A 21592-nucleotide genomic window follows, 5' to 3' on the forward strand; every position below is an offset into this window, starting at 1 on the left:
CAATAAACATATGAGAAAATGCTCGGTGTCACTAATCATGAGAGAAATGCAAATCAAAACCACCATGAGGTCTCACCTAACGCCTGTGAGAATGGCTTTTTTTTCTTTTTTAATGAAAAAAGTCATTTATTTTTCTAGCAGTAAGTTTTTACAGAAAATTTTTTATAAAAGTATTAAATAAATCATAATGGAAGGTGTAGCATTTTAAAATCATAACAGAAGGTGTAGCATTTTATTAGTTTTTACTTAGGAAGCAAAACTTTCACTTTATCCCAATGTTTTCTTCAGAGGTAGCCTTTGTTTTTACTTCAATGAGTTCTTCTACTCGTGCCAGAACGCTTTCGATCAAATCAAATGTGAAAAGAGCTGAATATAGGACCTTAAGTTGCATTTCAGGAGGCATCTTAGGGAGATCCTCTCCACCTATGGTTATAGAACAAAGATCTTTAGACTTCTGGACTTCTTGGCTCTTTTCTTGGCTGTTTTTAATTTCTGCTTCATAATGTGCTTTTGACATATTAAGTCCTGTATGGAGAGGCTTTAGGAAATTATTCTCAATCTTCCCGAGTTCTGTCCATAATCCGGTTTGATTGTCATTTTCATTATCTCTGATAACCAAGTACCTCAATAAATTTAATGAAGCCATAATCCTATCTGAGTTTTGCAATAAATCTGTTTCAGCACCCTGTGGGAGAAAGAGTACCATATCTAGAAGGGAAATCAGCTGTGGTCCTGTAAACCATTTGTTGTTACATGTTCTCTTTAATGATATGTCAATTTGATTTTTGATATTTTGAATAATAAAGGCCTCGACACCTGAGTGATTACTTGTATTCAATAAGCACCTAAATAATGTATATTTGCCTTGTGAATCCAACTTGTTAATGTATAGCTGCAGCATAGCTAAACTCTTTTTCCTCAATGTCTCAATGGGGCAAACTGTCATTACTTTAACTAAACCCTGAGGTACAGCAAGAAAACTCTTGATTTCTAAGTAGTGGTAAAGTAGACTGTTGTCTTCTATTCTCAATAAACAGTTCTCTAGTAGATCCAATCCTTTGGAGAAAACAGACTCTTCTGTTCTCTGCAGGAAGACTTCAATATGCCCCATATTAAACTGCAAAAGGTACAACGGGGTTAAGACCATTGGAAGCTGGTCGCTACTGATGCCCTGTACAAATACTAGATATGCCAGAGAAGCCATAGAGTTTGCTAATTGCTTGTCTTCTTCTTCCTCAAATTCAAGTTAATCCCAAGTCCTCTTTTTCCTTCCACGATTAAAAATCATTTTGGAGAAAGGATGTCCAATTGCTGATAAAAAGCATATTATTTCAGATGCAAAACATCTGAAAGGATCATTTCCAGCTTCAGATTGTTCAAGGAATTGTGCTTTCAGCAAAGGGCATTTCAAACTTTCGAAACAGAATTTCAGTAATTCATCCTTTAACTTTTCGTTCTCTGGTGAGTTTTCTTTGTCATGGACGACTTCTTCCACAAAAGGCTTTGTGAACTCTATTAAGGCCGTGCAACCCTGACAAAGCCCATAGTCATCTGTTTGTGCATGTTCCTTTAAATATGGAACGGGAAGAAGACGCAGCTGCCTCCAGAGGGTGGACAGTGCTAGTCCAACCGAACATGCCTTGTCGTTATGAAGTTTCTGAATCACTGTTTGTAATGGCTGAAGTAAAAGAAGGATAATTTGGGATATCTGTTTTCCAGAGGGTTCTTCAATCAGTTCAAGCAAACCCAACAATAATTCTTTTGGATTACATAACTTCACTAATAAATCAAGCATCAACAAATAAACTTTTCTCTCATCATCTTTTTTATCATTCCTTAAAAGACAGCGAACAACAGGACCAACCAGATTCCAGCCCATATGCTTGACGACAACCTTATTCTCTTCATTTTGCATAATTTCTAATAGTTGCTCTGTATACCCCTTCCTCTATGCATCTTTGGCCAGCTAACTGAAATAGGCCAAAATCATCATCTTTAAAGTTTTGCTCTCCTAGGATTTGACATCTCCTTATTATGGATTGAAGTTCTTCCACAGCCATTCCTAGTTGTTTTTCCTAGTTTCGATGCTGAAAAGTACAGCCATATCTGCAGCCCCACTCCGAGAATGGCTTTTGTCAAAAGTCCTGAAACACTAGAGGCCGGCCTGGATATGGAGAGAAGGGAACATATCCTCAAAGAACTAAAGGGAGACCTATCAATTTGATCCAGCAATCCCACTCCTGGGCATTTACCCAAAGGAAAGAAAAGTCATTTTATAAAAAGGACCTTGCACTGGAATGTTTATAGCAGCACAACGTACAGTTGCAAAGGTGTGGAATCAACCGCAGTGCCCATGATTTAATGAGTGGATAAACAAAATGTGATATATGGAGTACTACTCAGCCTTAAAAATGAATTAGTATCTTTTGCAACAATCTGGATGGAACTGGAGACCATTCTCCTGGCTGAAGTATCACAAGCATGGGAAAATAAATACCACATGTACTCACTGTTAAATTGGAACCAACTGATCAGCACTCATGTAGACAGAGGGAAATAAAACTCAGCAGAAATTAAGCAGGTGGGAGGAGGGAGGAGGGGACGGGTGAAATCACACCTAGTAGGTGTGAATACTATATCTGGTGGTGGGCATACTTATAAACTGGACTCAAACAGTACAAAAGCAGTCCAGGCAACCAAAGAATTTGTATCCCCATAATATTCTGAAATTAAAAAAAATCAAAAAAGGGAAAGAACAAAACCTCTGAATTTCCCATGGGTGCTGAATGTACAATATACTCTGACTGCTTTTTAGCATCTATTTCTAAATGGCAACATGCTAAAGATATTACTTTAAGAACTATCTTTATTGTCAAATAAAATCAATACATTGAGTTTTTGTACTATTCCATTGAATTGAAGGATTGAGTAAGGCACACTGAAAATTTGTAAATAAACTTTTTTTTCATTTTATGTCCAAGCCAATATTTAGAGTATGATTTTTGCTAGTGGAATTGAATGAATCTAATTTTTTATTCCTGATGTGTATTGAAATTGCTAGGGGAAATCAGGTAGGACAGGAGTTAGTATAACATGGTTAAGAATCATAAAAATATGTTATTTATTTTTTAATAAAAGAAAAATGTCTTTTGTGCTAAGTGTGTTGCCTTCTTTAACTTGGTTGATCATCAGTGGGAATAGTATTATTAGACTAATACACTGTAAACTAATAGACTCTAAATTATTTGGCATCGAGTACCCAATCTTATTTTATAGACCTATGACCCAGCACAGCACCTGGCCGAGTAGGTGCTCAGTGGATATTTGAAAAAGGAAACGTACAAACTAGTACAAGGCAAAGGCAGATTTTGAACTTATATTTAATATCTCTATATTCTCACTCTTCTTACTCTGACTTTAAGTACAGAGTTTTTTAGGGAGTTTGTCCCACCAGGGAAAAACGTGAAGCGTTTTCTTTTTGAAGCAGAGTCTCACTCTGTCTCTCTGGGTACAGTGCTGTGGTGTCATCATAATTCACAGCAACCAATTGCAATCAGTGTAACCTGGCTTATTGTACCCTCAATGACTCCCCAACAATAAAAAAAAAACAAAAAAGAAAAAAAATAATTCACAGCAACCTCAAACTTTTGGGCTCAAAAGATCCTCTTGCCTCAGCATCCCAAGTAGCTGGACTGCCAGCTCCCACCGTGTGCCTGGCTAGTTTTTCTATTTTTAGTAGAGACAGGGTCTCTGTCCGGCTCAGGCTGGCCTCAAACTCCGGAGCTTAAGCAGTGCATCTGCCTGAGCCTCCGAAAGTCATAGGATTTCAGGCGTGAGATACCATGGCCGGCCAAAATATAGTATTTTTTTTTTAATATACTTAAATGTGGTATTTTCAATTCCATGATAGTCCGTGGTTTTGATCATTCTAGGTGACTGTCATCCTGTTTTTTATATGTGCTCTAATTTCATGAATTGAAAAGCAGATGTACTGAAGAAAGGCGTGACAGTTTTCCAGCCTTAATTTTTAAGATGAGCTTAGATTTTCAGAAATTATTGTTCTTCCAGAACTAAAATGCAACATAATATACAATTTAATCCAGTGATAATCCCATTGGTGAGAAACCGAACCCTCCTTTTGTGTTTCCCATCAGTGGTTATTCTCTGGGAATCAGTGGACTCTGATTCTTTTTTTTTTTTGTATAATCCTTAAATGTATCAGAACTCATACTGAACAGTGAGTTCTGAGTTGCAAAAGAAGATATGTTTTTTGGAGCTGTCCTTAAGTCTTTGTCCACAAGTTAAAAAGAAACACAAGTTCTATATAATTATTTTCATAACACTAGGAGGACAGTTTTATAGGATGAAAAGGTTTAGTTTTCTTAGTCTGTTTTTTAAAATTAAAAACATTTTCTAAAAAATATATTGTATTTTTGATCCGAATGTTCAAACTTTTACCTTGGAGATTGTTTACCTTGAGCCTGGAGTGGTGGCTGCCAAGCCAGGGGCGCCGCGTGTGTGGTGTATCCTTAGAACACCACCCCTGGCTGCCATCACTGATGGTGATCAAACTCCCATTTCATCTTTATCAAATTAATAATATATTTGACACAGAAGGGTACTTTGAGGTTTCTATTTCTAACTTCTATGATGTTGTGTCAATTTTTTAGTGTCCCAGTTGCATAGCTTTGAAGACAGAGAGATATTCGGCAATTTCAGATGACAGATCTTGAAAAGAAAAGCAGGAGTTGCCAAAAGCCAGGCATTTTTCTCAAATTACTAAAACGATTATTATTCCATTGTCTGAAGAGGCAGATAACTTAATGAGTATAAATTGCAATCGACTTTGTAGAGAAAACGCTTTTCTCTTGAGTTTTCTCAGCAGTAAAAATAAAAGTGAACTTTTTGACTTCGTGAGTGCAGTTGCATTTTTGACTCATACGGAGTAATTTACAGAAAAACCATAGAAAAATTAACTGATTATTTCTTAAAATTAAAGAGTAGCTCACAAATCAAGCAATTTATCTAAGGTTATTAAATTTGACATGAAAATAGAAAGAATCCAAGGCCCCATTTTGTGGAGTCTATTGGTATCAGGAAAAAGGATGTTTTAAATTTTATTTTTTAAATAAATATTTGGGTTATGGGTAAATAAATAATATGGGTTATGCATTGGCTCATGGGAGGCTGAGGTGGGAGGATTGCTTGAGGCCAGGAATTTGAGACCAGACTCAGCAACACACCAATACTCCATCTCTATAAAAAAAAAGAAAAAAATATATATACACACACACACACACACATATATGCCGAGTGGGGTGGTGTGTGCTTGTGGTCTGGGCTACTTGAGGGGCTGAGGCAGGAGGATCACTTGAGCGGAGGAGTTTAAAGTTGCAGTGAGCTATGATCACACCACTGTACTGTAGCTGGGATGACAAAGCAAGACTCTGGCTCAAAATAAAATATTTTTTGAGCCATTCACTGTTCTAGATTCAGTATCTGAAAACACAGTAATGAACAAGGCAGAACAGGTTTCTCTTGTGAAACTTAGCTGCTAAAATATACAAAAAAATACAGAAATACACAAATCACAATGTAGAACCTCCCTACATTGGCCACCTCCTTAAGTTGACCTAATTTTCATGTACTGGACACGCACCATGGTGCACATGTCAGTACAGCAGGCCCAGCTCCTTATGCCGACCACCTCCATAAGTGGCCCAGTTTGTTACAGCCCCGGGGTGGTCATCTTACAGAGGTTCTACTGTAGTTCATTGTGAACTAGTTGCATATTCAATTAAGAATTGGGCATCTTCAAGTAGACAGATAACAGGCTCCTCAATTTCAATGTGTCCCAAGCAGAGTGATACATTTTCCTCCTGGCTCAGACAAGATATCATGATTGGAAAAAAAATTGTGCATGACCAGGGAGGAGGTCTTAGTGAAGCCCCTGAGGTCCTACAGGGAAAATGACAAACAGAGAAGGTGCTCACGGGACCTTAGGCACTGCAGTGACCATTCAGAGGTCAGCCAGAAGAGCAAATGTCTGAAAAGATGCAAATTAGGGCCAGAAATAGATGCCATTTGAACATTTTTAAAAAGCATTTAATAATTTTATTAAAGACAGAGTTTCCCTATGTTGCCTGGCCTGCCGTTGAGTTCCTGGGCTCACATGGCCCTCCTGCCTCAGCCTCCTGCGTAGCTGAGACTATAGTGGATGCCATTTTACACCTTCTAGAGTGCCAAGAAAACAGAAGCCTTTTTATACCAAGTGTTGGCAAGATGTGGAGTAATGAAAACTTATAAACTGCTGCTGATAGGGATGTGAGTTAGGACAACCACTTTGGATAACAATTTATATTATCTTGTAAAGTTAAAGACATACATTCGCTATGACCAATACTTCCTTTCTCATGTATAAACCCCAGAGAAATTCTTACACATGTGAATCAAGAGATGGTATAAGAACACTTCTAGCTGTGTTGTTCATAATGGAAAAAAACTGGAAACAACCCAAATGTTCCTTAACTGGAAATAGATGGGTGTTCTTTGTCACATTCACACAATGGATGGTACAACTGTGGAAAGGAATGAACTACAGTCGGATGCCCCAACACATACCCATCTGAGAAATACCATAGTTCTTTGCTGTTCTTGGCAAGTTGGCCCAGGACCTCCCTTGGATAGTCAAGTCCCCAATGGTGTTAGTGTTTGCATATAACCTACACAAATCTTTCTACATACTTTAAAATATTTCTGGATGGCTTATAATGCCTAATACAATGTAAATGCTGTGCAAATAGTTGTTATACTATTATTAAGGGAACAATGATGTGGAAAAAAGTCTGTACATGTTCAGTACAGATGCAAATATTTTTCAGAGATTTCGGTTCATAGATTCATTTGAACATTGGCTGAATCCATGGAGGTGGAAGACAAGGATAGGGCCTGTGTGATGTTGAGTAAAAAAGCAAATTTCAGGAGATTACACACAGTATGACATCGTATTTATTAAAGCTGAAACCAAGCACATTGAAATAACCTATCAGTTAAGGATGTGCAGCCAACACCATTTTATCTCAGGGACTTGGGCATTCATACCAAGGATTTTAGTATCATCAGGGGTTCTGTGACCAGTCCCCACAGAAACCAAGGGACTCTTTTTTCAAGAGAAATGGTAATGTTGATGTTATGGGTTTAGTAGGTAGTGGTTCACATTTATTGTTATGCTTACTAATTGTACCTATGTCGCCTATTTTCAGATGTATGAAATAGTGTAGAAAAGTAATGTTGCCTCAAATCAGTTATTATTGAGATTGTGTTGACCTTCGATATAAATGAGACTACCCAGGTTACGGTGTGACCAGAGCTTTATGAATCTGCCATGTGCCATTTGTATCACAAATAGCTTGATGGCAGGCAAAGAAAGGAAACATCCCAGGTAATGCAAACAGTTACATCTCTTTTAAAAAACTTAGTTCTGGGGTCTTGGAGGAATCAGAGGGCGTAGTCAGCATTTCGGTTGACAATGTGACATGTTGTTTAGGGATTGCTGAGCCCTCTTCCTTTTTCCTTTTATTCAATTTTAGAAGGGCTGGCAAGATAAGAATAAAGAAAATCAGATAAATCACCTGCCAAAAGGCTCATGTGTAAGGGAGAGGCAAATAAAGCAGAAGCACTTGATTAAAACAGGCAGCCTGACCCTGTGAGCTGAACCTCTCGGGGCACAGGGACAGCAGGGGAAGAGCTCCGAGCGTCTGAAGTGGACCAGTAATACCAGGAACAACCACGTGGCTGTGAATCTAGCACTTGCCAAGTACCGTGTATTTAACTGAAGAGATAATTGTATGCAAGTCTGTGGAATCCCTGGGTAGATGAAAAATGTGGAGTTTGGTAGATTATTAAATATTTCATAATGTTTTTTACATTCATGAAAGTACAATACAATTAGATCTTGGCTTAGTTGGTGCTCTTGACTGCCATTGTTAATTTTTTTTTTAATTCCAGAATTTTATTAACTCTCAACCCCAGAGTCATTACTTTCCTTGTGCACTTTATACTTAGCTTCGGCTAAGTTGAAGGCTTTAAATAAATATAAAGAAATGAAAAAAGCATGTGGAACTGGCTTCCCATTGCCGCCTCTATGGGTATAGATTTAGGGACCATCCGACGGATGCACCCACCTTTGATGGTTGGATGCCTTCTCTTTCTCTCTGTCCTTTATCTTTTCTCTCACTAAATTGCAGGATGGATTTGTGGGTTTATGAAATACTTACAAGGCAGTCTTTTGTGGGGAGGGATATTTTCTATATAAACCAGATTCTCACAGTATTTGTATAATCTGCTTTCTGACACGTAAAGTTAAGATACGAGAGTCTTGGGTTGTGTTTTACTTCTGACTCAGGTCCTCGGGCACTGATGCTTCATTCTCTCCTTCATCCGGTAAACACACGCAGTGAGCAACTGCTGTGTGCTAGTGCCAGGGGGACTCCTGAGATGTGATGACAGTATCACTGTCCCAGCCTCCAAAATGTTCGCCTTCTGAGGGGATTTCCCCAATTCACGATTTAGAGGTGTGAGGTGCTAAGCGTTTGAACTGTTAAGGTTGTTTAAAAGCAAGCGTGGAAGTTATTCTTGGGAATGTCAGCCCTTGTGAATTCTCGTCTCCAGCTCTCTGCTTCACTATATTTGCGTCTGTTTTGGAACCTTTGAGCAAATCCCAGGTGCAAAGGTCAGGAGGACCTAAACCTAGCTAAAAAGGCTGGCGTATCACTGCGTTAATTTTTGGGAGATCTGTTTCACTTTTTGAGTGGGTGATTGGGTAGACTGGGGGAGGGATACTGGATTCTTTGTGGAGGGTGAAGTGATGTAGAAGGAAGGGCTTTTTGTTTTTATTTATTTATTTTATTAAATCATAGCTGTGTACATTGATATGATCATGGGGCATCATTCACTAGCTTTACAGACTGTTTACCAAGTTTCACATATACCCTTGTAAGATGCACCACTGGTGTAATCCCACCAATCCCCTTCCCTCCACCCACCTCCCCCCTCCCTCTCCTCTCTTTCCCCCTTCCCCCTATTCTTAGGCTGTAACTGGATTATAGCTTTCATGTGCAAACCCTAAATTAGTTTCATAGTAGGGCTGAGTACATTGGGTACTTTTTCTTCCATTCTTGAGATACTTTACTAAGAAGAAGATGTTCCAGCTCCATCCATATAAACATGAAAGAGGTAAAGTCTCCATCTTTCTTTAAGGCTGCATAATATTCCATGGTGTACATGTACCACAATTTATTAATCCATTCATGGATCGATGGGCACTTGGGTTTCTTCCATGACTTAGCAATTATGAATTGAGCTGCAATAAACATTCTGGTACAAATATCTTTGTTATGATGTGATTTTTGGTCTTCTGGGTATATGCCCAGTAGAGGGATTACAGGATTGAATGGCAGATCTATTTTTAGATCTCTAAGTGTTCTCCATATCTCTTTCCAAAAGGAATGTGTTAATTTGCATTCCCACCAGCAGTGTAGAAGTGTTCCCTTTTCTCCACATCCACGCCAACATCTCTGGTCTTGGGATTTTGTGATATAGGCTAGTCTCACTGGAGTTAGATGGTATCTCAAAGTAGTTTTGATTTGCATTTCTCTGATGATTAAAGATGATGAGCATTTTTTCATATGTCTGAAGGCCGCGTGCCTGTCTTCTTCAGAGAAGTCTCTCTTCAAATCCCTTGCCCAGCCTGCGATGGGATCCCTTGTTCTGTTCTTGCTAATGCGTTTGAGTTCTCTGTGGATTCTGGTTATTAAACCTTTGTCAGAGACATAACCTGCAAATATCTTCTCCCATTCTGAGGGCTGTTTTCTTGCTTTACTTACTGTGTTCTTGGCTGTGCAGAAGCTTTTTAGTTTGATCAAGTCCCAGTAGTGTATTTTTGAAGCTGCTTCAATTGCCCCGGGGGTCCTCCTCATAAAATACTCGCCCAGCCCGATTTCTTCAAGGGTTTTCCCTGCACTCTCCTCTAGTATTTTTATAGTTTCATGTCTTAAGTTTAAATCTGTGATCCAATGAGAGTCTATCTTAGTTAATGATGAAAGGTGTGGGTCCACTTTCAGTCTTCTACAGGTTGCCAGCCAGTTCACCCAGCACCATTTGTTAAATAGGGAATCTTTTCCCCACTGAATGTTTTTAATTGGCTTGTCAAAGATTAAATAATGGTAAGTAGCTGGATTCATCTCTTGGTTCTCTATTCTGTTCCAGACATCTACTTCTCTGTTTTTGTGCCAATTACCATGCTGTTTTGATCACTATCAATTTGTAGTATAGTCTGAGGTCTGGTAGCATAATTCCTCCTGCTTTGTTTTTATTTCTGAGTAATGGCTTGGCTATTCGAGGTTTTTTCGATTCCAATAAAACGAAGTATTGTTTTTTCAAGATCTTTGAAGTATGACAGTGGAGCTTTAATAGGGATTGCATTGAAATTATATATTGCTTTGGGTAGTATAGACATTTTAACAATATTGATTCTTCCCAGCCATGAGCATGGTATGTTTTTCCATTTGTTAATATTTTCAGCTATTTCTTTTCTTAGAGTGTCATAGTTCTCTTTATAGAGGTCTTTCACGTCCTTTGTTAGATAAATTCCCAAATATTTCATCTTCTTTGGCACTACTGTGAATGGAATAGAGTTCTTAACTGTTTTTTCAACTTGACTGTTGTTGGTATATATAAAGGCTACCGATTTATGAATGTTGATTTTGTAACCTGAGACACTGCTGTATTCCTTGATCACTTCTAAAAGTTTTGTAGTAGAGTCCCTAGTGTTTTCCAGATATACTATCATATCATCTGCGAAGAGCGAAAGTTTGATCTCTTCTGACCCTATATGGATACCCTTGATCGCCTTTTCTTCCCTAATTGCAGTGGCTAAAACTTCCATTACAATGTTAAAAAGCAATGGAGACAATGGGCAGCCTTGTGTGGTTCCTGATCTGAGTGGAAATGATTCCAATTTAACTCCATTCAATATGATATTGGCTGTGGGTTTGCTGTAGATGGCCTCTATCAGTTTAAGAAATGTCCCTTCTATACCGATTTTCTTAAGTGTTCTGATCATGAAGGGATGCTGGATATTATCAAAAGCTTTTTCTGTATCGATTGAGAGAATCATATGGTCTTTGTTTTTTAATTTGTTTATGTGCTGGATTACATTTATAGATTTATGTATAAAACCTGGGATAAAACCGACTGGGTCATGATGTATAATTTGTTTGATGTGTTGCTGGATTCTGTTTGTTAGGATCTTGTTGAATATTTTTGCATCTATATTTGTTAGTGATATTGGTCTATAATTTTCTTTTCTTGTTGGGTCTTTTCCTGGTTTGGGGATCAGGGTGATGTTTGCTTCATAGAATGTGTTGGGTAGTCTTCCTTCTTTTTCTACCTTTTGGAACAGGTTGAGTAATATAGGTACTAATTCCTCTTTAAAGGTTTGGTAGAATTCTGACATGAAACCATTTGGTCCCGGGCTTTTCTTTTTAGGGAGGTTTTGTATAGTTGATGCTATTTCTGAACTTGATATGGGCCTGTTCAACATTTCCACTTGATTCTGGCTAAGTCTTGGAAGGTGACGTGCTTCCAAGTATTGGTCAGTTTCCTTCAGATTTTCATATTTCTGAGAATACACTTTCTTGTAATATTCATTAAGGATTTTTTGGATTTCTGAGGAGTCTGTTGTTATTTCATCTTTGTTGTTTCTGATTGATGAGATTAGAGATTTTACTCTTTTTTTCCTGATTAGGTTGGCCAAAGGTTTATCTATTTTATTGACCTTTTCGAAAAACCAACTTTTTGATTTATTGATCTGTTGTATTATTCTTTTGTTTTCAATTTCATTTAATTCTGCTCTAATTTTGGTTATTTCTTTTCTTCTACTGGGTTTGGGGTTGGAATGTTCTTCCTTTTCCAGTTGCTTGAGATGTCCCATTAAGTTGTTAACTTCCTCTCTTTCTGTTCTCTTGAGGAAGGCTTGCAGTGCTATAAATTTCCCTCTTAGAACTGCCTTTGCGGTGTCCCAGAGGTTCTGATAGTTCGTGTCTTCATTGTTGTTTTGTTCCAAAAAATTGGCGATTTCTTTCTTAATCTCATCTCTGACCCAGCTATCATTCAGCATAGGGTTATTTAACTTCCATGTTTTTGTATGAGTATGCAGATTCCTGTTGTTACTCAGCTCAAGTTTTATTCCATGGTGGTCCGAGAAGATGCATGGAATAATTTCTATTCCTTTAAATTTACTGAGGTTAGACTTGTGACCTAAGATGTGATTGATTTTGGAGTAAGTTCCATGGGCTGATGAGAAGTATGTGTATTCAGTTTTGTTGGGATGAAATGTTCTGTAGATGTCTGCTAAATCCAAATGTTGGATGGTTAGGTTTAAATCTAAGATTTCTTTGCTCAGCTTCTTGTTGGAGGATTGATCCAACACTGCCAAAGGAGTGATGAAATCTCAGACGATTATGGAGCTGGAGGAAATCAAGTTGCTCATGTCTGTTAGAGTTTGAGGTGCATTCTGGTTGGGTGCATAGATATTAATAATTGAGATCTTATCATATTGAGTATTACCCTTAATACTTCAAATATGAAGTGACGAAATATTGAAGTGACTTCAAATACTTCAAATATGAAGTGACCATTCTTGTCCTCCTTACTTTTGTTGGTTTAAAGCCTATTGTATCTGCAAATAAAATTCCAACACCTGCTTTTTTCTGATTACCATTTGCGTGAAATATGGATGATCATCCTTTCACCCTGAGTCTCTATTTGTCTTTTAAGTTAAGATGTGACTCTTGTATGCAACAAATATCTGGCCTGAGTTTTTGTATCCCATCAGCTAACCTATGTCTCTTTAGAGGACAGTTTAAGCTGTTCACATTAATGGAGAATATTGATAAGTCTGGTGAAGTTTTGGGTATTGAGTTTTTCAAAAGTCCAGTGGGCATTTTTAATCCTTTCACCAGTGTGGAAATTGGAGTTTGATCCAAAGTTTCTGAGTGAGTTTACTTTTGTGGTATAGGATTGGGTTGGTCATTATGGAGGATAGGTCTGAGAATATCCTGAAGAGCTTGTTTTGTTATGGCAAATTTCTTCAACATATGAATGTCATTAAAGTATTTAATTTCTCCATCATAAATGAAACTCAGTTTAGCTGGATACAAGATCTGGGGTTGAAAGTTATTCTGCTTTAGGAGATTAAAAGTCGGTGACCACCCTCTTCTGGCTTGAAAAGTTTCAGCAGAGAGATCTGCAGTCATTCTAATATTCTTCCCTTTGTAGGTAATGGTTTTCTTTCTCCTGGCAGCTTTGAGGATTTTCTCCTTTATATTAACTTCAGTGAAGTTAATTATGATATGCCTGGGGGATGTCTTATTGGGGTTGAGTCGTGCTGGGGTTCTGAAGCTGTCTGCTATCTGAATTTCAGAATCTCTAGGCATGTCTGGAAAATTCTTTCATAATTTCATGCAGAAGGGCCTCTGTGCCCAGCGAGGCCACTTCATCTGTTTCTGGAACCCCTATGATTCGGATATTCGCCTTCTTCGAATTATCCCAGAGCTCTCAGAGAGAATGATCCATTTTTGCTCTCCATTTGTCTTCCTCTTTGAGAGTTTGGGAGCGTTCAAAGGCTTTATCTTCGATGTCAGAAATCCTTTCTTCTGCTTGCTCCATTCTGTTGCTGAGGGATTCTACTGTATTTTTCATATCTTTGAGGGCTGCAAATTCTTGCTTCAGTGAGTCTAAGTCTTTGGTGGTTTTGTCTTTAAATTTGTTAAATTCTTGAGACAACTTTTGAATTTCTCCTCGAATTCCTAATTGCACTTTGTTAATCTTGTCTGCAATCCAAATTCTGAATTCGATTTCTGACATCTCAGCCAGTTGTTTATGAATGGGATCTTCAATTGCATCTGCCATATCTTTCCTTGGTGGGGTTGATCTATCCTGGTTATTCATGTTACCAAAGTTTTTCCGCTGATTCCACTCCATTGTTGTTTTACTCCATCTGATTTTTTCCCCTGGGGCTTTGTCGAGGGCCCATGCATTGTTGTGGCCTGAGAAACTGGGGCCCTGTCTGGTGTGGTGGGGCTAAGTGGTTTTGTCTTGTTTTCAGCTGGGTTTCTGTTCCACCCTAGTGAAACAGATACTTTGGATTGAAGTCTCAGCTGTGGAGAAATATCAGCAATTAAGTCACCCTGCCCCCCACTGGCAAACAATTAGAGAAGAAAAATCAAACCTTCCTACCACCGTGCACCCAGGGCACCACCTGATTTGTCCTCAGGTGATTGGTTCAGTTCAAAAATGTCCAAATCAATTGTCTCAGTCTGCACATGTCTCAGGTGAGAGAGTTTAAGAGGTCTCTAGGAACTGGATCACAGGGGTCTGGTGACTACTCTGGTGTGCCTTGCTGCAGTGCTGCGTGGAGTCAGGGGAAGCCACCCAGCCAATAAATCAGTCTGGGAAGGTTGCTGCCTCCTTCCCCACCTTGTACCACTTCACATCCAGTCACTGATAGTCCTGGAGTTGGCTGACCCAGTTGCCTGTAGTGAATCGGTACTCCAAGAGTTTGTACCTGCCTTTGTACCTGCCTGAATCACAAGGAAGTCTGCCAGGCCGCTGCGCTCTGCCTCTCTCCAACAGGAGGAGGTGAGGCCTGACAACCTCCGGCACTTGATGAAGGTTGAGGGGTTTTCACTCAGGTCCAGTCTCGCCCCTGGTTAATGTTACTGACAGAACAGAACAGAAGAACTCTACGGTTCCCCTGCAGAAGAGAAGCTGAATTGAGCTCCAAATCAGCTTGACTTTGCTCCTGTATTGTCTATAGGCTGACGATCCTCTGAAGGCGAGGTGCGTCTTAAGTTTAGTAAAGCGGACCTCTGGGTCAGCCCCACCCTCTGAGTTTCCCTGGTTTGCAAGTTGGAGTTGCCTCAGGCAAACTCAGAGTCTCTGGTTGCCCAGGGAGACAGGGGGTGTGGCTTCAGAATATTCGGTAGTGAGCCGTATTGCTAGCAAAAGAGGGCCGCTGCTTTATGGCTCAGGCAACGGCCGCTCCGGTGTAGCTCACCTCCAGCCAACCGTCCTCTCTCCGCTCCCGTACCCCAGAGTCTGCACCGACAGGCTGCAGCCCTGCACTGTCTACACCCCTCGAACTATCGCCCAAGAGTCCGGACCCCTGGGGGACAGGCCTCCAGACCTTGGAGCAACAGCAGAGGGGAGTGCAGGGAGTGCTGGGAGCCTGGGGTTGCGGGCAGAGAACACATAGAGGTTTACACAGTTTTATGCCTGGCCGTATTGTCACCAAAAGACGGCTGTCGCACTGTGCCTCAGGGAACTGCCACTCCAGTGCAGTCCCGTCTCCGCCAACCGACCGGGACTGGCCTCCAGACCCCAGTGTGAGTGAAGGGGAGCGCTGGGAGCTCAGAATTCCAGGTAGAGACTATATACAGTTTATACAGTTTTATGCCTGGCGGGAGGACACCATGGCACGCTAGTAGGGGAGGTAGGTCCAGTTTTTAGGGGGTCTCTCCTGTGGAGTGTAGTGGGAGGACCTTTGAACTCTGCCCGGTTGTTTGTGGGGCACTCTGAGCCGTTCTCATGGGGGAGGGGACTCCCGTCCACTTGGTGATGGATTTTGTACCTTTTGTTTGTATCCTTGTGGTCGCAGCTCACCTCAGCGGGGTTGACGTGCGTTCTACAACCTTCTCTCTTAGTGCAGCTCAAATCCACCAGGTTACTTGCTGAATTTTTGTCCTTTAACTCTCCTTCTGGATGGGAGCCTCTTCCACAGAAAACTGAGTTACCAAAGATCGGCTCCCTTGCTCCACTTTTTTTCCGCTTAAAAAATAGGGTGAAGGTTGGGGTGAGGGGAGGGGAGGGAGGAACGGCTTTTTCAGCGGGATTAAGATATCTGTCACTGGCTTACTGCCTTAGGAAGGGTATTAAGTTGTTAAAGAAAATCTTGACTATGTCTCATATTTTCTCACTCGGTGAGAGTACAGTTCTTTTTTTTAATCATCTAAGTTTCATCGCTCCGTCTCCCCACAGTCCTTCTGACCAGGTGCACACCTGTCTGTCCACCGTCCATGGCTCTGGCCATGCCTGGTTACCCACTACCTGCGAGGCCCTGCCAGGGGCACAAGGCCCTTGGCCTGTAACAGGGCTGAGGTCATGCTCTGTCTGGGCTCCTGTGTTCATACACGCAAACCAAGATAAATGTTATCCAAAGATGGTGCAGATGGAAAGTTTAAATGTTAGTAAACATTCTGAGAAAGAGGCTGTTTAATCTGTACAGTGTAATAGATAACCACATGTTAAATAGTCAAGATTTCTTTTCTGCACTCATATTTCATCAGTTCTAAAAGTGATATCAGTTTGACGTCAAGTGTAGGGTATGGCTAGGAGACAGATTTCTTTAAACATTGAAAAGAGGATAGTGTTGTTTAGCTGAGTGTCGAGTTGAAAATATAGGAACCAGGCAAACAATTTTGTTTATGAGGCTAACACTCTTTTGTTAATCAGAACATAAAGTACTATGGGCTAAATAATTGTGTTCATTTACCAATATCGTCAGGACTTCAGGTAATGGACAGATGGCTGCGTGTTACTTAGAGAAATGATCTGAGGATATATCTATTTTAAAAACTATCTTCACTGTTTCTCTGTGTGCTGACCCAGATGTGGCACCGTCCCTGAACCCCTGGTTTTCACTGTGGAGTGGATTCAGTGCAAATGGTCACATTAATGCACCCATTGCAAAGGTCAGGAGGGTGAGGGTTGTTCCCACCGCAGCTGACCTTTCTATCTCTGGAGCTTGGGAGATTTTGCTTTCACTTTGTATCAGCAAAACTTTTCTATTTAATGATGTATGTCAGGAGACAGTTGTTATGGAAAAATGTTATTTAGAAATTTCTGATTTCCACTTAGAAAAACCTCGAATTTGACGTTGCGACAGTTTAGAGGCTACTTTATAGTTCCCCATATTCATGAAAAATAAAGGTAACTGTGGGAACATAAAAGAAAGCGTGGCTGCTTTGTTTTCTAAACAATTATCTAACAATCACTCATTAAGCTATCACAGTGTCTTGAAACAACCAAGTTTGAATATGTCTATTTTTTGTGTGTGTATAGACCATGGCTGAGTAATTTTGCACAAAGTAAAATGCCAGAGAATATTTGATTCTAAGTGGAGTATTTTTGTGTCCGTGTGTCTTTTGTAGCTGTTTATAAAATTCCACACTCACACTCACTGGTTCTTTCTGTTCAAGTGGAAGCATCATCTCCACGACTATTAAAAGGCAGCCCATCCATCCTGGTTTGGGTCATATTCCCTCCTGAGGGCTTAGGTGCCCTCATTTTCTCTCTCCTTCCTGAATCTTCCCCTTCCCCCATCCACCGGGTTGTTCCCATCCATGCACATATCCGCCTGTGTCTCCGAAGCCTCACGTCCTCCCGTAGCTGTCAGCTGAGTTTTATCCTTCCTTTCACAGTGAAGCTTCTTGGAAGAGGCTTCTATCTTCCCTGCATCCACACCCTCGTTATACACACAGATGTACACGGGCGTGCATTTATTTATCTAGTCCATAAACTTTATAACATACTTTAGTATAAGTGTATCCTAGGCAATATTTTGAGGATATTTATACTAAAAAAGTTATTCATCGTATCAGAAATTCAATTGTAACTGGCTGTCCTGTGTTTCCCAGGAGCTCTGTGTATGTGTGGTGTCAAATCCCACCTATGTACCCTAGAGAGCTCCGAGTTTGAGCCTCCAATGTCCAAGTCACGTCTTGAACATCCGTCTTCTCAAACTTGATATCTTCAAATACAAGCATTCATTTCCATTTCTTTTCTATCTTACTAGCAACACGAATGCTCATCTAATCCTTGAAGCCAAAAATCCAGACTATATCCTTGATTTCTCTCCTCTTTCCTACCCTCTCATCAAATCTCTGTACAAGTCTTGGGTTCTATATATTAAAAATATATCACAAATATATTTACTTTTCTTCATCTCCACCAATAGCTGTGTAGGTCAAGCCGCCCTCCTCACAGCTGCCTGGACTGTGGCCCTAGGCTCCCCACTGTTTCCTGACCTCGGCCCCTGCGACTCCTTGTTCCTGCTGCAGCACTTTTTCATGTGATCTTTACACAGTGTAAGTGGGCTGACATCCGTCCACTGCCCTGCCATTTCGGAGCCTCTTTCATGTCCACATTTCCATGGCTTCTCATTGCACTTTGAATAAGCCCTGATTCTTTCTCACAGGCAGCCCGGCCCTGTGCTCTGACCCCTGCCTGGACCACCCTTCTGGCTCGTGCTCATCCCTCCTCTCACACTCCCTTCCCTCTGTTTCACTATTTCTCCAGTCCTTGTCCTTTTCTTTTGCCCCCAATATATCCCCCCTTTTAAATTTTGATGCAGCTGAGGCCTCCGGCTGAATCTCCCCTCCACCTTATCTGACAATGCTTCAAGCCAAACCCTGCCACCACCAGCTGTCACGTGACACTTGTATTTTTCTCAGAGCTCTGACCAATACATGGGATTATCACATTGGTAACTTAAGTATTCGTGGATTTTGTCTCTCCTGGATTGTAAATTTTGAGGGAGGGACTGTGTCCCTTGTGTTAATGACTTTGCTTACCACTCCAGCATGGAGCGCAAGAGATTCTCACTATATATCTGCTGACATCACTGCTGAACGAGGTTCTCACTACGTATCTGCTGACATCACTGCTGAACGAGGTTCTCACTACGTATCTGCTGACATCACTGCTGAACGAGGTTCTCACTACGTATCTGCTGACATCACTGCTGAACGAGGTTCTCACTACGTATCTGCTGACATCACTGCTGAACGAGGTTCTCACTACGTATCTGCTGACATCACTGCTGAACGAGGTTCTCACTACGTATCTGCTGACATCACTGCTGAACGAGGTTCTCACTACGTATCTGCTGACATCACTGCTGAACGAGGTTCTCACTACGTATCTGCTGACTGCCGCGGACCGCCAGTCGAATGAGTCTCAGTCCGAGGGCTTTCAGGGCGAGAACGGCTCAGGTTGATTGAAAGGGCGACGCAGGAAAATGACAAACTGCCACACACCAAGGATGATGAAGAAAGCAGTTGTACTTTACTGATTTTTAGGCATGGTATTTATACATTTTTGACAATGTCTTACAAACTACAAAAGATATTTTTATGACTTGCTGATGCTTACAAAGTTCTTATCGAGTTTTGTAGATGGGAGTAGTCAACTGTCTTTTCTTAGACAATGTTTCTGCCCGTAAGGGGGAACAAAGGACTGCTGCTTATCAGCAGTTACTCTTTTACTTCTCTTTATCTATGTTTAAACCTTCTTTCTTTGTAAAACTGTTTTGTTCACATTTTGTATTTTTATATTTTTATATTTGATTATGATTTTTATGTTGTTAGTGAATTGATAGTGAATTATGTATATGTTTTAAGTGTATAGTGACAAAATTATAGAGAAAGCAATTTCATAGAAAACTTATTTCAAAGAAACAGTTTCAAAGGGACATAAGGTAGAGATAAGAGACCGGAGGGAGCGGGTATCTGGTAGGAACATCTTAACTTATCATCCCTGCATTCTCTTGATACATTGTTTCAATTAACTGACCTTTATGGTGGGAACGTGTTCCCTTGGAGACATTTAGTCTCCATTGTATAGATGAAGTCATGGATTAGTAAGTCATTATGTTTATTCTTAGTTTCTGAGGACATTCAAGCAACAATTAACCATTCAACTCAACAAACAAGTTTCAAACAGGTTTCAGGGTAAAGGTTATTCAGGCCTTTATGCCGCACCTCATGAATTCTTACGTTCACTAAAAGGCATGCTAGGCAACTTATGCGCTGCTGTTGCAGGCCAGGGGGACCGGGGGCAACGCTCCGGGGAGCACTCACCGCCTTACCACAGTTTTTACAACGCGGACAGAGCCATCCCGCCACGGCTTGATGCCGGGGGTGCGGCATTTCCCCCTTTTTTGTTAATGAAACGTAGCTCAAAGAGGTCTTGGCGAACAGCCTTTAAGGAGGAAAAGACACAACGAAGGAGACAAGGTAACAGTAAAACAACACAGAATATCAAGCATCCAATAATGACAATAAACACAATGTACTGAATCCAGGACACAGGATTTAAAGATTTAAGATTGTCAGAGAGGGATTGAGCCAGTGAATCAAGAGAAGTGCTAGGTAAATGAGCTTCACTGATGGCAGTGATATCTTTTTGAAGAGTATGTAAATCATGTGTAATATCATTGTCCTTCCAGACACCCTGTAGATGAGCTTTAGTTTTGTCCCAGGAAGTGGACATATTATAAGGTAAAGGAGTTACACAAATAGCAGGAAAGGCAGAATGACATCTGGTTTGAAGTTTATGTTGTATAAACTTTATATCTTGTCCTAAGGCTAAAACTACTTCTTCTAGGATGTTAAGTTTTGCTTCAAGTTTATTATCTATGCTGGCTTGAGTCATTAAAGCTAGAGTTATGTTGCTGATGAGAGAATTAACAAAGTGAGCTGTGTGAACTTCTTGAACCAAAGCAGTAGTGGCTACTGCAAATGTTGTGACTATAGAAATTAAAGCTAAAATACCGAGAATTAAAGCAGCTACAAACCTCTTAGGTCGAATTAACTGATTAACAGTATGTAAAACTTGTAAAGTAGAATTATTATACCAAGGATCATCTTGTAAATCAACAGGTAATAGTACATAAGAGGGTCTTTTAACAATTAAAACAGAATTAAACAAGCGTTCATTGAATAAATCAGTAGAAGTAAGACAATTTGTAACTTTACAAGCGGTACAAGAAATATGATAAGAGCTTTTAGATTGTGTAATAGTTAAATACTTATTTGGAGCTAAAAGTAGAGCATATGGATATCCAACACAAGTTCTTACTGACATTGCATTTGGTTTTGGCATATTAGGTTTCTTTTCTAAAATTAAGTTGGATGCAGCAACAAGTCTAAATAAATCATAGTGTATTTGAGTTTTATTTTTGTCTTGAGCTACCCATATGGGCTCAACTAGACCAGGTGTGAACCATCGTCGTATTGGTTGGGGAGTACCAGACCACTGATACTGATGAAATTTATCTAATTGGTTCGAGAAATATTTATTATGATCAAAACAAGAAGTAGGAGAATAATCCCAGATGACTGTGTTTGAATTTATAGGAGAATGCTTGTTGGCAGCATTTGGGAATCCACAGGAAAGCCAAGTAGGTGTTTTAGTTAATGATGATTCCCAGAATTGATTTTTATTTCTATATTTTTCTTTACAGTTAGGGAGAGGTAATGAGTTAACAGATAAACAGGTTTCATTATAATTAGGACTTCCAATAGTTTGTAACTCATATTCCCAAACATAACGTCTATTTGCATCATGAGGATCTGGAGCATCAGTTAAAAATACCCTGTAGCTAGTAGGTAAACAAAAAGGAGGTGTGTTGCCTCTTAAAGTAAAGCAAATAGGCAAGGAGTCGGCTTTGCCAGTGAAATTAATTAAAGCC

The 21592-nt window shown here is 40.1% G+C and overlaps 2 protein-coding genes and 1 non-coding gene across 6 annotated transcripts in view; 1 reads left to right on the top strand and 2 right to left on the bottom strand.

Annotated features, from left to right (window-relative positions):
• The window catches only part of TAFA2 (TAFA chemokine like family member 2), a 480911-nt gene that overhangs the window by 256926 nt on the left and 202393 nt on the right, over nucleotides 1–21592 (top strand). The window lies entirely within an intron of this gene.
• LOC128561303 (glomulin-like) lies at nucleotides 230–2060 on the bottom strand. The gene is given in 2 exon segments (XM_053555350.1): nucleotides 230–1942; nucleotides 1944–2060. Coding segments are annotated over 2 exon segments (1797 nt in total). The 3' UTR covers nucleotides 230–262.
• LOC128563018 (small nucleolar RNA SNORA40) lies at nucleotides 4200–4322 on the bottom strand. Its single transcript, XR_008373692.1, has one exon. It is a non-coding gene; the product is annotated as a small nucleolar RNA SNORA40 (small nucleolar RNA).

The sequence above is a fragment of the Nycticebus coucang genome, chromosome 12 (genome assembly GCF_027406575.1).
Source record: "Nycticebus coucang isolate mNycCou1 chromosome 12, mNycCou1.pri, whole genome shotgun sequence".
Lineage (NCBI taxonomy): Eukaryota > Metazoa > Chordata > Mammalia > Primates > Lorisidae > Nycticebus > Nycticebus coucang.